The sequence below is a fragment of the Bolinopsis microptera genome, chromosome 11 (assembly GCF_026151205.1).
Source record: "Bolinopsis microptera isolate Bmic1 chromosome 11, MBARI_Bmic_1.0, whole genome shotgun sequence".
Taxonomy (NCBI): Eukaryota; Metazoa; Ctenophora; class Tentaculata; order Lobata; family Bolinopsidae; genus Bolinopsis; species Bolinopsis microptera.
The window spans coordinates 3,499,275-3,512,267 of NC_087082.1; the positions used below are offsets into that span (position 1 = coordinate 3,499,275).

Sequence of the window (12,993 nt, forward strand, 5' to 3'; positions counted from 1 at the left end):
CGACAATTCAACTTAAATTTGAGCTGTGCACAAATTTGATTATAATTTGATTTATTTATTTATTTTATTTTTCAATCTGAAATCGAATTTTGAATGAAACTTTCAAATGATCATATTACGGAAAAATTCGATTTTACATAAGTCACACGTACGCCACGCCGTCGTACGCCGGGTTGGTACCGGCGGCGTGGCCAAATTTGCCGGCGGCGGCTGCGGATAAGCCTGGTATGTTGTACGCAGATAACAGGTTATGTGAATACATTCAGGAAATCCAAGCTGGACCAGGCTTTTAAAATGACCGGAATACCCAAATACTGCAAGATCCAAATTAAGGATCCTAACGGCGTATTATTAAAGACCGCGTTCTTTCAGACTATATCCTTTTTGTATTACAAAAACAATGCCGTTGATGTCTTCGATAAATGTAGGTAATAACTAACAAGGTGGCCATGGAAGAAAAGAGACCAGAATGGTCCGCCAAATTTAAGGAGTGGTTGATAAGAAGTGTTGAACTCAGCTATGAGTCGTCTATAGGCAAATTTAACGGAGAGTGGTACAGACAAAAACGAGGAGTACCGACAGGAGGCAGTATCTGTGTACAACTTGCAAACATAGCAGTATACCATGTCATGCGTGAGCAAGTCTATTCAGACACGGAACTAATGGAACCTGTAAAATCGGTCAAGAGATACATAGACGACGGCTGTGGAGTATCCCATGGTACGAAAAGACAGTTTTCAAAATTCATCGCGACTGTCAATACAAGGCTAGCAGAACTTGGCCTCCACATTGATGAGAACATCATAGAAGATAACAATGTTTATGTGGCGTTCTTAGACATAAAATTTTGTTTCGACACCGCAGGTGATCTTCAGACAGACCTCCATGTTAAAGAGACTGATGCTCGCTCTTACCTGTACTTCGGTTCCCACCACCCGAACCATACATTCAGCAGCATAGTCTATAGTGCATGCCTGAGACTCCGGCGAATCATCAATGATAACGACAGACTCCGAAAACAAATTGATGAATTAAAAACCTTTTTCTTCCAATCCAACTACCCTAAAACTATGGTAGATAACATCAGTGAAAAAGTCAAAGGCTTTGAAAGATGCCTCAAACCACTGGACAACTCAAACAGCAGTGTCCTGGTCCCAAAGTCTCCAGAACCAGCAGTCCGCGTTATTTCAACATTTGGCAGCGATCAAGAGTTAGTGGAATCGGTAAAAAGATTGAAACAGAACTCAGTAGAACCAGGAGCTTCTCAGGATTATCTGGTTCCCATACAAGTGGAAACACCCCAGGCTCCCCAATATCATCTAGAGCCGGTACATCACGCCCTATCTTCAAATTCGTCAGACGTACTGGAACATCATTTAGAAGGAAGTTAGTCAAAGCAAAACAGTTTGCGGATGACTTAACCCAACCTCACACAAGACCATGTGGGGGCAGACACTGCGGTACCTGTAACATCATATCTCCACATCCATCAATAACAGTCAATGGACAGCGAGCCAAAGCAGTGTCTGGTACATGTGTCAGCTACAATGTTGTATACATCTTCAGTTGCCAACTTTGTAATATGTGCTATGTAGGAAGAACGGTGCAGCCCCTAAGGGCACGAGTAAACGAACATCGCGCCCATTACTACAAACTCATTTCGGACAATACGTTTGTCCCTGAAGAAAACGACGACGGATTCAGCTTGGGTAAACACCTTGTAGAAGTTCATAACATGAAACAACGTGACAATTTCAACCAGGCTTATAAAGTGTCAATTCTCAGTAATAGTAGCCCAAGAACTCTAGAAGTGGATGAACACCGTTATATTCAGAAACTAAGAACTATACGTCCATTGGGGCTCAATGCCGTGGACCCGTTTGGGATTCCATTATTGGATTTATCTTAAAGGTTTTCCATTGCATTGGGGCACAAAAGTTATGTTTTTAAAAATATTCATAGGTATCGTTTTTAGTTGTGTCATTTCATTTCCAATGTTACACTTTGTAGGAACTGATATTAACCGAGTTTCTGATTCAGGATGTTACTGAAGATAGTAATGAAAATGTTTTAACACCTCAGTACTGTGTTTTACTACAGCTCAACCTGCTCAGTCTGACTATTTGGGAATTTAAACTCTTAATAACTAACACATTAGATCGTAGGGAAGGTGTAAGTTTGTTCTGATAAGTAATTAGTGTAATTAGCGTAATTAGTGTAATTAGTTTGTTTTGATACGTAACTGCAGAGTTCTGAGATTAAAATATCAGGTTGTAACATTTTGCAGTCAAATCCCAAATCTCCTTTATAGCGGAATTTGCATTTTTAATCATCAATCCTCATACTGTCTCCATGTTATTAAAATAACTTAATAAGTACCCTTCAAATTATTAAGTTGATTGGATGTATGGTTAAGTTTGAAGGATCCAAAGCTACACCCAGTACTAGTAGCGAATCATGGTAAAAATCCTACGACATTTTGAGAGTTCAATTTTGTGAGTACCTGTGAGAAAAAGGCCTCAAAAGTGCTGTGTTTATAATTGAAATGTTCCGCGCATTTAATTGTAAATAAACTCATTATAAGATTAAGTGTGATGTGTAGATAAAACTTTCCTTCATTTTTGCATTATTAATATTTCATTTTTATGATTTGCCGCGCAACGTTTAAAAATAAGTTGATATGCCATCCTGATCCATTTTATTTGTTGTGATTAATCGCATTTGACTTAATTTTCAGGAGTCATATCACTGGGGTTTTTTATTTAAAATTATGTATATAATTATGTATGTAATAAATCAGTCCATTAGAGGCACTCCCCTAATACAAGGGGCTGCGCTAGTTATATAGCTTCCCATCAATCTTTACAGAATTCACTTTGTGATACTGATATGGGTTAATTCCTGGGATTCGTCTGAATTAGATTTTAAAAGTCGTTTTCAAAAATTAAAGTTAATCTTCCTTTGATCCATCTAGGGGTGAATATAATTATAAAGACATAATGTAGAATATTAATTATTAATAATCAACTAGGAAATTCATAAAGAATCCATATATAACTATTATATAGGTTACGGATTCAGACGCGAGGGGATAGCATGATGTTCAGGCTTATCCGCCGTGGCTAAACCAGTCGGCCGCGGCGTAGGCCCGAAACCGTCGTCAGTCGTACGCCGGGGATGGTACTGGCGGTGTGCGGCGTGGTCAAATTGACCGACGGCGGCTGTGGACAAGCCTGATGATGTTACAACGATAAAAGTGGGAGTGGCTATGAGATATTACGAGGATTGGGGCTGCCAATGGTGGCTTGATGATGATTTTTAGAAGAAACTCGAATGAAAAGTAAAACCGAATAAAATTAAAAAGAAGAATACAATTCACTTCCTAACACGATGTTTCGTATTTTGATTCCTAAATTCGCAATTCCTTGCTTTAATTTCGATGATCACGTACATTTACAAGCGAATATTTCATTCTCACTTCTTTGTCGTATACTCACCCTCTCAACGGTCTCAGATTCAATTAGAAATAGGGAAACACCGTATTTTCACTATTTATATAATTTTTAACAGTAATCTGCAATCTGCATGGTACCACAGTTACCCAGAAAAGTGGTAGAGAATAGTAATTCTCCCTCTTAAGTCGTAACGACATAAAATGACAAAGGTGACGATTCATTTTGCTGGCTCTATTTCAATTACAGCCGTTAAAACTTGAATATGCTATTCATTACAAATTACTCTAGATTTATATTCATATTATGATAATTGATAGCAGACTTGCTTTAAAATTAAATCAGTAACTGAGTGAACCAGACAAAACCCTATAGCGTTTGCTAAGGAGAACCAGCGGAAGAGGAGGCCAACTTCACACGTCAGCTATTTTATCACAACAATAACAACTACAGCTCAGTTGTACGGAAACTACATTTATTAATTCAAATATATCTTATGATAACGATCACAACATTGAAAAAGTACACAGTTAGCTCCCAAAGCTATAAATGGTAAAAACTGAACGAATATAAGAAACTTTGCTACAAAGCTTTAGCGATTGAAATAGATCAAGAACGATAATTCAGGAACAACAAAAACAATTCAATTTATCAAATTATTAATATGTACACGAATTTTTCCGTTCATCCCTAATAAGAAGTGAATCAACATTTTCAATCTTTATGCAATTGTATACTATTACTATCAGTATCATTAGCGTTGTAAAATGAAATATGAACAAAAAATAAATCCTCTTCGTGCATTTTACAGTCAACACTCAACAGTATCCATGTATACTCAAGGGCCCTTCTGCATTCGTCAAACTCAGGGGCCAATTTCATTTTACAACCCCTGTTGAAGGTTTTTTATTATTACTAATCTGAACTTTTTAGTTCCGTAATTTGATAACCTGGCAAGCTACCACATCTCTACTATTTACTTTGGTTATATATTTATAATAATATATTGCTAATCATACGTCATCAGTGAATCAGACATGTAAAGTGTAATGGTACCCAGCCAAAATTCTTATCATGAGCTGCAGTAGAGGGAATATTGCACAAACTGTAAGGCCGTAAGGGCTGTTCATAGAAGGGCCAATAGGGTATACTTATAGCGACATCTATCCAGAAAGACGCAGAAATTTATGAGAAATGAAAGAAATTTGTTGCAGAGCGCTGCGTCACTCAATATAAATATTATGATAATGAACATGAGAGATATTTTTAAATATGGGCTGCTTATAGTTATATACCATTACCATCTATATACTTATATATTTGATCAAATTCGGGCAAGGCGCAAACTATACTAGTATCAAGCGTAGTTATAATATTAACAACACAAATAATTATAAAGCAAACGCAGTAACAAATGGTTGCACGTGACGCGGACGGTGAATGTTATAAAAGTTAGGAGGGAATCCGGAATATTCAATATAGTAGTGATTTTTAAATTCCTTCGTAGCTTTAAGTTCCTTAATAGTTGTAATGTCGGGGAGGAGTGGTCCAGAGACAAACATGCTAATATAATCATTGTAACTTTCTCAACAGGATGAAAGAAAATTATGGCATAATATTCAGGCAATACATACTGTATTTAGGCAATACATACTGTATTCAGGCAATAAATATTGTATTTGTATTCAGGCAATACATATTGTATTATTTTATTCAAATATCAAAATGAATGCCTTGTCCTGGGTTCATGTCTAGACGTGTTCAAGGACAACCCAAATCGTGAATATATCGCAGTTTCCCGCTTGTTAATTGTTATACTTATGGCTTATTAGATTTAGTGGACTTAGCAGACAACTCGCCGGGACTGCATCTGCATCTAGAAAAACATCTTATAATTGTTCAATTTACAAAATAACATACTTCAGATCACTTTAAACCTTACAAAGATTACGCTAAATTTGACTGACTGTTATACCAATATAATTCGAACGATGCACAGTACAAACTGCAAACAGGGTACTCAATTTTCAACCGTAATACTGCTGTGGTTCACTGATTCAGACCGTTACCTGGGGACCCCAGGCTGCAATGATCATAAACAATTATACTTATAGAGATTCAGCGGCCGGAATAACAGGCTGAGCGCCGCCCAGTAATTCCAAATTCAAACCGTTAATTTATATTCTGATATCCTTACCAAAAGTGATTTAAAGCGATTCAGTTCGTTTTACTCTCATTGACCACAATTATATTTGCAACGATAGAATTATTTAAACCGTTGACCAGTTAATTTTTAAACAGAAAACTCGTCAGGCTTATATGTCTTTCTGTATTAGCAGTTAGCACAGTTATCATCTTATGTATCATCTCATTATTTTCATATTCATGCTCCAGGGCCAGCGTTGCTTTCATAATCCGTATTAGATTTTAAAATTTCTCCAGCAGTTTAAAATGCAGTTCATTGCATTATCTTCTAACACGAAGAGAGTCCAGTCCAGGGGCTTCCGGCTGGGAAAATGCATTCTTTACGATTCGTCTTTCACTTTAAAAATATACTCGAACTCTTATTTGTAATCAGTTATGGAACCCTAACAATTAACATGTAGAACTAGAAGGCTTCGAGTTCGTTGGCGGTAGATATAATTTATCACGTACTTATTATGGAACTGGAAGAGTCAGAACCCTCGAAAACGCATATTTACAATTCAGTATTGGACCATTCTCTATTTCTACGTCAATTTTGATTCAACTTCGAGGAGTGTAACTGTAATGCACATAACATATTGTCGTGAGAACTCACTGACCAGATTAATAAGATTAAAAACGAAGAACGTAAATAAAACGTGAATTAAACAAGACCCTTATGATAAGAATAGAAGTTATACATATATTTTAACACTGAAATTTAAAAATGCTCCATGGTGTTCGAAAGGCCGCAAATTGATGATTTGGTAGACAATAATACTCAACAAATTGTTGATAGAATTTCTCATTTGCAGATCATGGATATTATGGTCAATGGTCATGCTTGAAGGTACTGAAAAAATGCTAAAATGTTGCTCGTTTGTCGTCAGAAGCATATACATGCAATATATTCATAGACTGCAATTCTAATATGAAATTGATTGTTGACTAATTACCCGCCCAAAATATCGATAATGAGACCAGCCATGATCAGATCGTACTACGATCAGTAACGACACAATTCTGATGATACTGCGAGTTTTAACTATACAGTCGGACATTAACTCCTTATAAACTGCGATACATGGCTCTTTTCAACATAGATGACACGTATAATTCATTCATCTATGTTGGACTAACAAAACCTAAAACAAAATGCGAATATAACGGACCTAAATTTAACGGACCCCTGCATGGACTCCAGGATCTATAATATTCATAAAAATAAAAGAGATTCATGTTTCGTGTATGAGGGGCTATAGCTAAAGAGCCACAGAACTAATTGAATTACCGCTAACCGTACCGATAGCTCAAAAGCAGTTATTCAGAATGAAGAATATGATGGCGTGGATAATTATACAGTCTCTTCATTTAATCAGTATAGTTTATATTGTCTGGTCACGTCCCGTGTAGCACGTCCAGTCTGAGTCTGTACCGTCCACAAGGATCCCTCGGCATATTTTGCAAACTCAGTTATGTCAAAATTGAAATATATTCAATATTCATGCGGATATCCACATACAGCGCGGTGTCTCAAAAGGCCCCCAAGTAACTTTTGTTGATAGCTCGTCTCAAATTTGACTGTACGCTTGAAACTTCTCGAATCTCGAATGATGTGGTATGATCATGCTCCAGAATATATTTATATCCTGTATATCTTCGTTAGTCTTATATTAATAAGATCAGAGTGTTGATCGTTCAGTGTTTGGTAACGATTTAAGATTCTACGGATATCATTAGATGAAAATTCATACTTCCCGACATTTTTTATGTGACGGTGATCACGCTGTGACTATATGAATATCGCCTCATCGCCTAAAACGGAATGTCTGCACTCCTAAAAGTCGTGAGATCTGCTATTATCTTGGTCCTCTCGTTCAATCTTATAACATGGGTTATTGATGTGTATTGTGTCAAAATTAACATGACATTGTTGACATCATGACACTGTATCTAGGCACGAGGCAATTAACGTTTTTGGTATCAATTTTAAAACGTATCATTTCTGAGCTAGACAAAATGAAAATATGCTTAATCTAATTTAACTATTCCCCTATTTCAACCTGCTGGATGCAGTTTAAATCGGTACCAATAGCATGAGTTTGACGAGTAAAATGCTAATACCGGGACAAACGGCTGTAAAATCAAATGGACATATAACATTTTGAGAGCAAATTGCCAGTCAAAATTTGAAAAAAGAGACATTTGTCCCTTCGTTGAATGGTCTTGTGGTTCGGTACTTCCGGTTTTTATTCTCAAAACTGTTATTAATACCGATCTCAATCGTTCAAAAACTGGATATCCGGCTTCAGTAAGGGAATATGTAGCTAAAATACCCAATTTGGTTGCACATTTTTTTTACCCATTGTACATCATTGCCAAGCTGAGGGTAATAATTTTTGTTCAACCTGTTTTCAAATTGAATTCCAAGGTCAATACGAACTTATAGAATTAGTTTTAAAGAAAACTTTAAAGAAAACTTAAAGAGTACAATTTTTCAATTTTTTGAATAGGCTTATATTAGTGATGAAAATATTCTTATGAAGGTAACAAGATAACGTAATGTCGATTCGTGATTTATTTATTTAGAACATTGTCATCACTGACTCTATTCGGAGAAATAGTGATGACAATTTCTCAATAAGTCAATAGTACTACACAACTTAGTCAGAATAATATGAAATATATATCAAACAATACATAACCTAGCAGTACGGCTACCCATCACGTAAGCATACCTTGTTAACCTATGGTTTACACATGGAATATTGTTCTTAGTTATCACTATCATTTAAGATTCCCTCTATGCATGCTGCAACTGTAAAATCAGCCAATCTAAATTGCTAATGTCGTAACTCAAGTTGAAATATTCATTCAGTTACAATTAATTAGTAAAAATTAATTAATTATACTTTCTTCGATGCGACTGCTTGCATTGGCACAGCCATAGGGTTGGCCCACACGGCCCCGTCATCCTTTGCCTCGACTTTGCTCCTGTGCAGAATAAATCGTTATAATATGTATAATAATTAGAAAGCAAATTCTAATCATGAGGCATGATACTTGATATTAAAGTTTATAAAGATCTGATAATGATTCAATCATTTTTTGCCTGGATTATTACTTCGAATTAACCGAAAGCTTTTAACTAAAATCTGCTGAAATTTAAAATATGATTTGAAACTGAATTGTTAATGATAAAAAATCACGGATATTAAGTACAAAGAAATAATGAGCTTGTTTCATTTTTACCCTATTTTCAGTAAAATAAGTTACCTTGGATCACTACCGAGGTCGTGGATATCCCAGAAGTCGTGATCAATAAGCATGTCCTTCTTACCGACAGTTGGACAGCAGGGCTGGTTCATCAGGAAACCTGTTAGATGTTTCTATCAGACAAAACTTCACAAATCATATTGTTATCCCTGAATTTACCATATATCATTAATTGTGGGGCGGTTTTATGTTGATATGGGTAAAAGTTTGTTTTTCTAAAGTTTGAATTTTATCTTAGGTTATTGTTGAGGTTAGGATTATGGGTCTCTTTTAGTCTTTCTTAGTCTTTAGAATTAGAAAGTCGTGAAATATAGAGTTGGGTGGTAAAAATGGGTACACACCCAGCACTAGTTGTTATTGCTTGCACGTATAAGACTGATGGTCCATGGTCACGTGAGTACAACAGGTATGTTTAATCAGATCACAGATGATATAATGATAATCAGATGTTTACGATATCAACTCCCTAAACTTATCAATGTGCACCTGTAATGAGGCCGGAGCTGATAGAGATAGCCAGGGTACAGACGATAGCAAGGAGAATCCACCCAAACTGTTCACCTCGAGAACGGTCAGAGGCCGCTGAAAATATTATTATATCAGCCACAAGGCTCCTGTAAAAACCAAACTATAACCTGCATGAGTTTGTAAAAGTCTGTTCGACCTAATTCATCACTATAACATTACTCTCGTAATATCTCTTACCACTAGTAGTCCACGTAGTGTCGTAGGAGTACATGTAGTTGTGGTTATCAGCAAGACACGCGAAAGCAGCGCACACTCCGCCGAGGAGACCAGGAATACCATGTAACATCTGAACAGCTGTGGGGATACCAGGTTTAAAGGTTGGTAACAACGTGCTTTTGTACTCGATCATAAGTTACTGTGCAGTTGTATCACCATGCCTAATACATGGTTTAAATGTGCAAAATGAACTTATATCATTTTTGAGACGATCACATTAGAGTGTAGTACTAGTCGTATAAAATGGTGTAAGTTGTTAGGTGACTTACATTAGAGTGTAGTCATATAAAATGGTGTAAGTTGTTGGTGACTTACCAGCGCTGTCAGTGACTCCTAATTCCTCCAGGAAGTGATGGTACCAAGCGTATCCTCCAGCACTGACTACACCAGCAAGACCTCCTGAGAGGGCAAGAATGTGTTATCAATATTTCAGTAAACTTTTTCAAGAAAAATTATCTGTGAAATATAAATATCACATCACATAAGATTTACCTCCTTTTATTTTCACATCTTCATCACTGAGTCTAATCACTTAATCAGCTACAATGAGAAATTGTTTTGTTAGAATCACCAAATGAGACTCAGTGAGACGACTTAATCAGATTAGCAACTTCTTAGTATCGGACATACCTTTGTTTAACACATTTCGGCGCAAACATTTAAGAAAAATGATCTACCCCTAAATTCGATTTGGTCTGTGGAGTTGGAGTACCCTGCAATATCTTTTAGCTTGTCTTTATGTGAGTCACAAAATTAAATAACTTAAGCAATTTTACACAAATTTCTTACCAATCAGGACAGCGGTCCAAGGCTCAATATCGAAGGGACAGATCATTCCAATCATTACTCCTCCTGCTAAGGTCGCATTCTGGATCTCAATCTGAGAATTTGGATAGGTGTTTAAGAATTCTGACACTACGAAAATAAAGTAAAGCTTGGGTGATTTCTGAGGTTTTGGGGATATCTATACCTGTGGTGATTTAGAAAATCAAATTAAATATCATGGTTGTTAAGGTATAAATCTCAGCCATCAATAAAATATTAATTGCCCTTACCATCTCCATCTTTCCTCTGTGCCATAAAACAGAAGTGGGGAAGGCAGCGGCACAGCTAGCACAGATAGCAAGGTACGTGTTCATTACAATTCGTCCTTGTAGGGTCACATCGTTGTAGAAAGTAGCTCCTGATTTGAAGAAACTGGTCAAGATCCCACCGTTCCAGTGTTAATTATTATGTTATAATTATAGTGTTTATGATGAATACTAGTAATAAGTAATAAATATCGATGCTAATAACAGGTTGAATCTTTTTCAATGATCAGTCACCTACTCACCGTTAAAGCTAGGCCAGTACATCCAGAGAACCACGGTTCCTATCATTGCACCCATGTCACTGAAAAATTAGAAATTAGAAATAAATCTTAAAAATTAAAGTGGCTAAGGGGCCATCTACTTAGGACGTCCGGCAAATAGGGAGGGGGGATGGTTTTGGAATTTCGGACAAATCCGGACAGGGGGAGGTGGGGTGGTTTCTGAAAATCCGGACGTCCGGAAATTTTGGCAGAATTAACGAAAAAGTTTCATTTATTTTAACTTTTTGAATTTTGCTTCAACTCTTTGAATTTTATTAACAATGAATTTGAGTTGGTTTTATTTGTACTCTTAAAAGTAGCTGGAAATCTGGACGTCCGGGGGAGGGGGTAGGTGGTTTTGAAAATTCGGACACACCCGGACAAGGGGAGGGGGTGGTATGAAAATCTGTGATTTTGGCGGACGTCCTAAGTAGATGGCCCCTAATGAAAAGGTATGCCGAAGGCAAACATTTGATCTAATCAGCTTGTCCAGTTCCACAGCTAATATACATAGTTTCTATCAATGGGTAATGAAATTTAGCTCTGTAAAGATATCCACCTGAAGTATGTAGTATTCCGGTGCTCAGAAGGTATTTGTTTGGCTTTGACCCCCATACCAAACGCCACAGCAATTCCAAAGTAGGCTCCGAAAGCGTGGACTACCAAGCTACCTCCAGCATCTTTCACGTGCATATTCTTCAACACTGGAAGTTAAAGTTTATGTTAGGTTTTACATTCAGCGGTAATCCATTTTTGCCGGTACAATAAATCTATTAGGAAAGCTAAACCTGATTATAGTTATACAGTTACACTCATATTTAGTCGAGCTATATTTATTTACTAACCGACGTGTTCGTTGATCAACATCATGAAGGGTTCTATGAAACACAACAGGATTATCTGAGCTGGAGAAGTGAACCCGTATATTGCACCGAATGAAATAAGGATTGCAGCAGTAATATAACAACCCGTCACCTGACGTTAAGAACATTTTAGGTTTGATTAGAAGTGGATTGAAAAGGGTTCAATCTCGTTGAAAATAAATGTTAGACAAAAGTTGTGTAATGCACGAACCATTTCTGTGAGGTTGAGTTTGGTTTTGACCCAGTCGCCTGTCCAAATAGCGTTAACAATGGTCTTGGCCACGTTTACCCAAAGAAAAGAGAAACCACAGATGAAATAGTTGAGGCCAACTCCGCCCCAAACGTAGTATTTACTGAAATTAAGTTTAATTTTGATGTTCGACTGCTGTTCGAAGCATACAGAGAGCTCAGAAAGCTTTTCTTTGTCAGTAAAATGCATATCACGCTGTACCACACTTTTGACAGACTACAACTTCAAACTGAAGGAACTGTCTAAACCAGTCAGTCACATGACATGAGACAGCATACCTGAACGTGTAGAGCATACCGAAACCCAGAACACACATAGCAGCAGCGTCCATGTACATAGCATAGCCCACATTTCCACTGTCCCATGTATTAGCCACCACAGTTCGTATGTGATTATCTCCCACTTTTGTCACAGTATCCACTCCTGAGAGTTAATGTTAATAGTTCAAAATCTTCGCCATGGTGACATGATTAGATTAGATCCTCTAAAATGAACATTTAGTTGCACTAGCAATAAGCAATAAGCATGTGGACTAAAGAATTACAAACGTGGAAACCATGTTAAACCTACCAAATTCAGGATCCCACTCAGTACAGACTGCAAAGAGAACCACAACCAGGATGAAGATAGGATAGCACCACAAGGGGAACCCGTATGTTTCCATCATCCCCGCCGTGTTATCCTTGTCGATAGCAGCTACATCGACTCCACTACGTCGACCCTTTCCACCCGCCGTCATTCTTAAATCTGGGCTCTGGCTATACTAGACCTGGTTGAGATGTTGTCAACCAATGTTTTTTAGGGGAAAACGTCATTATTCTGCTTTAAAAAAGCTAAGAGTCTAAATGTTCAAGATCAGCAAATTGTTATAAT

At 37.1% G+C, this 12,993-nt stretch overlaps 1 protein-coding gene across 1 annotated transcript; it reads right to left on the reverse strand.

Annotated features, from left to right (window-relative positions):
* Positions 1-8,209: 8,209 nt before the first annotated feature.
* LOC134823579 (ammonium transporter Rh type A-like) lies at positions 8,210-12,993 on the reverse strand. Its single transcript, XM_063835114.1, has 13 exons — positions 12,691-12,993; positions 12,399-12,543; positions 12,082-12,223; positions 11,853-11,982; positions 11,567-11,711; positions 10,990-11,048; positions 10,712-10,839; positions 10,446-10,536; positions 9,972-10,055; positions 9,618-9,734; positions 9,399-9,494; positions 8,913-9,012; positions 8,210-8,630 (listed from the first exon to the last, which is right to left on the reverse strand). Exons 1-13 carry the CDS (start codon positions 12,857-12,859, stop codon positions 8,543-8,545), a joined length of 1,494 nt encoding a protein of 497 aa, XP_063691184.1. The 5' UTR covers positions 12,860-12,993; the 3' UTR covers positions 8,210-8,542.

Excerpts from the sequence above, each read along its gene's own strand:
- LOC134823579 (XM_063835114.1), bottom strand. The coding sequence starts at position 12,859 with ATGACGGCGGGTGGAAAGGGTCGACGTAGTGGAGTCGATGTAGCTGCT. Across the intron at positions 10,056-10,445 it reads TTGGACCGCTGTCCTGATTG|GAGGTCTTGCTGGTGTAGTC; the intron begins GTAAGAAATTTG and ends TTGCCCTCTCAG. Across the intron at positions 9,495-9,617 it reads CACTACGTGGACTACTAGTG|CGGCCTCTGACCGTTCTCGA; the intron begins GTAAGAGATATT and ends TAATATTTTCAG.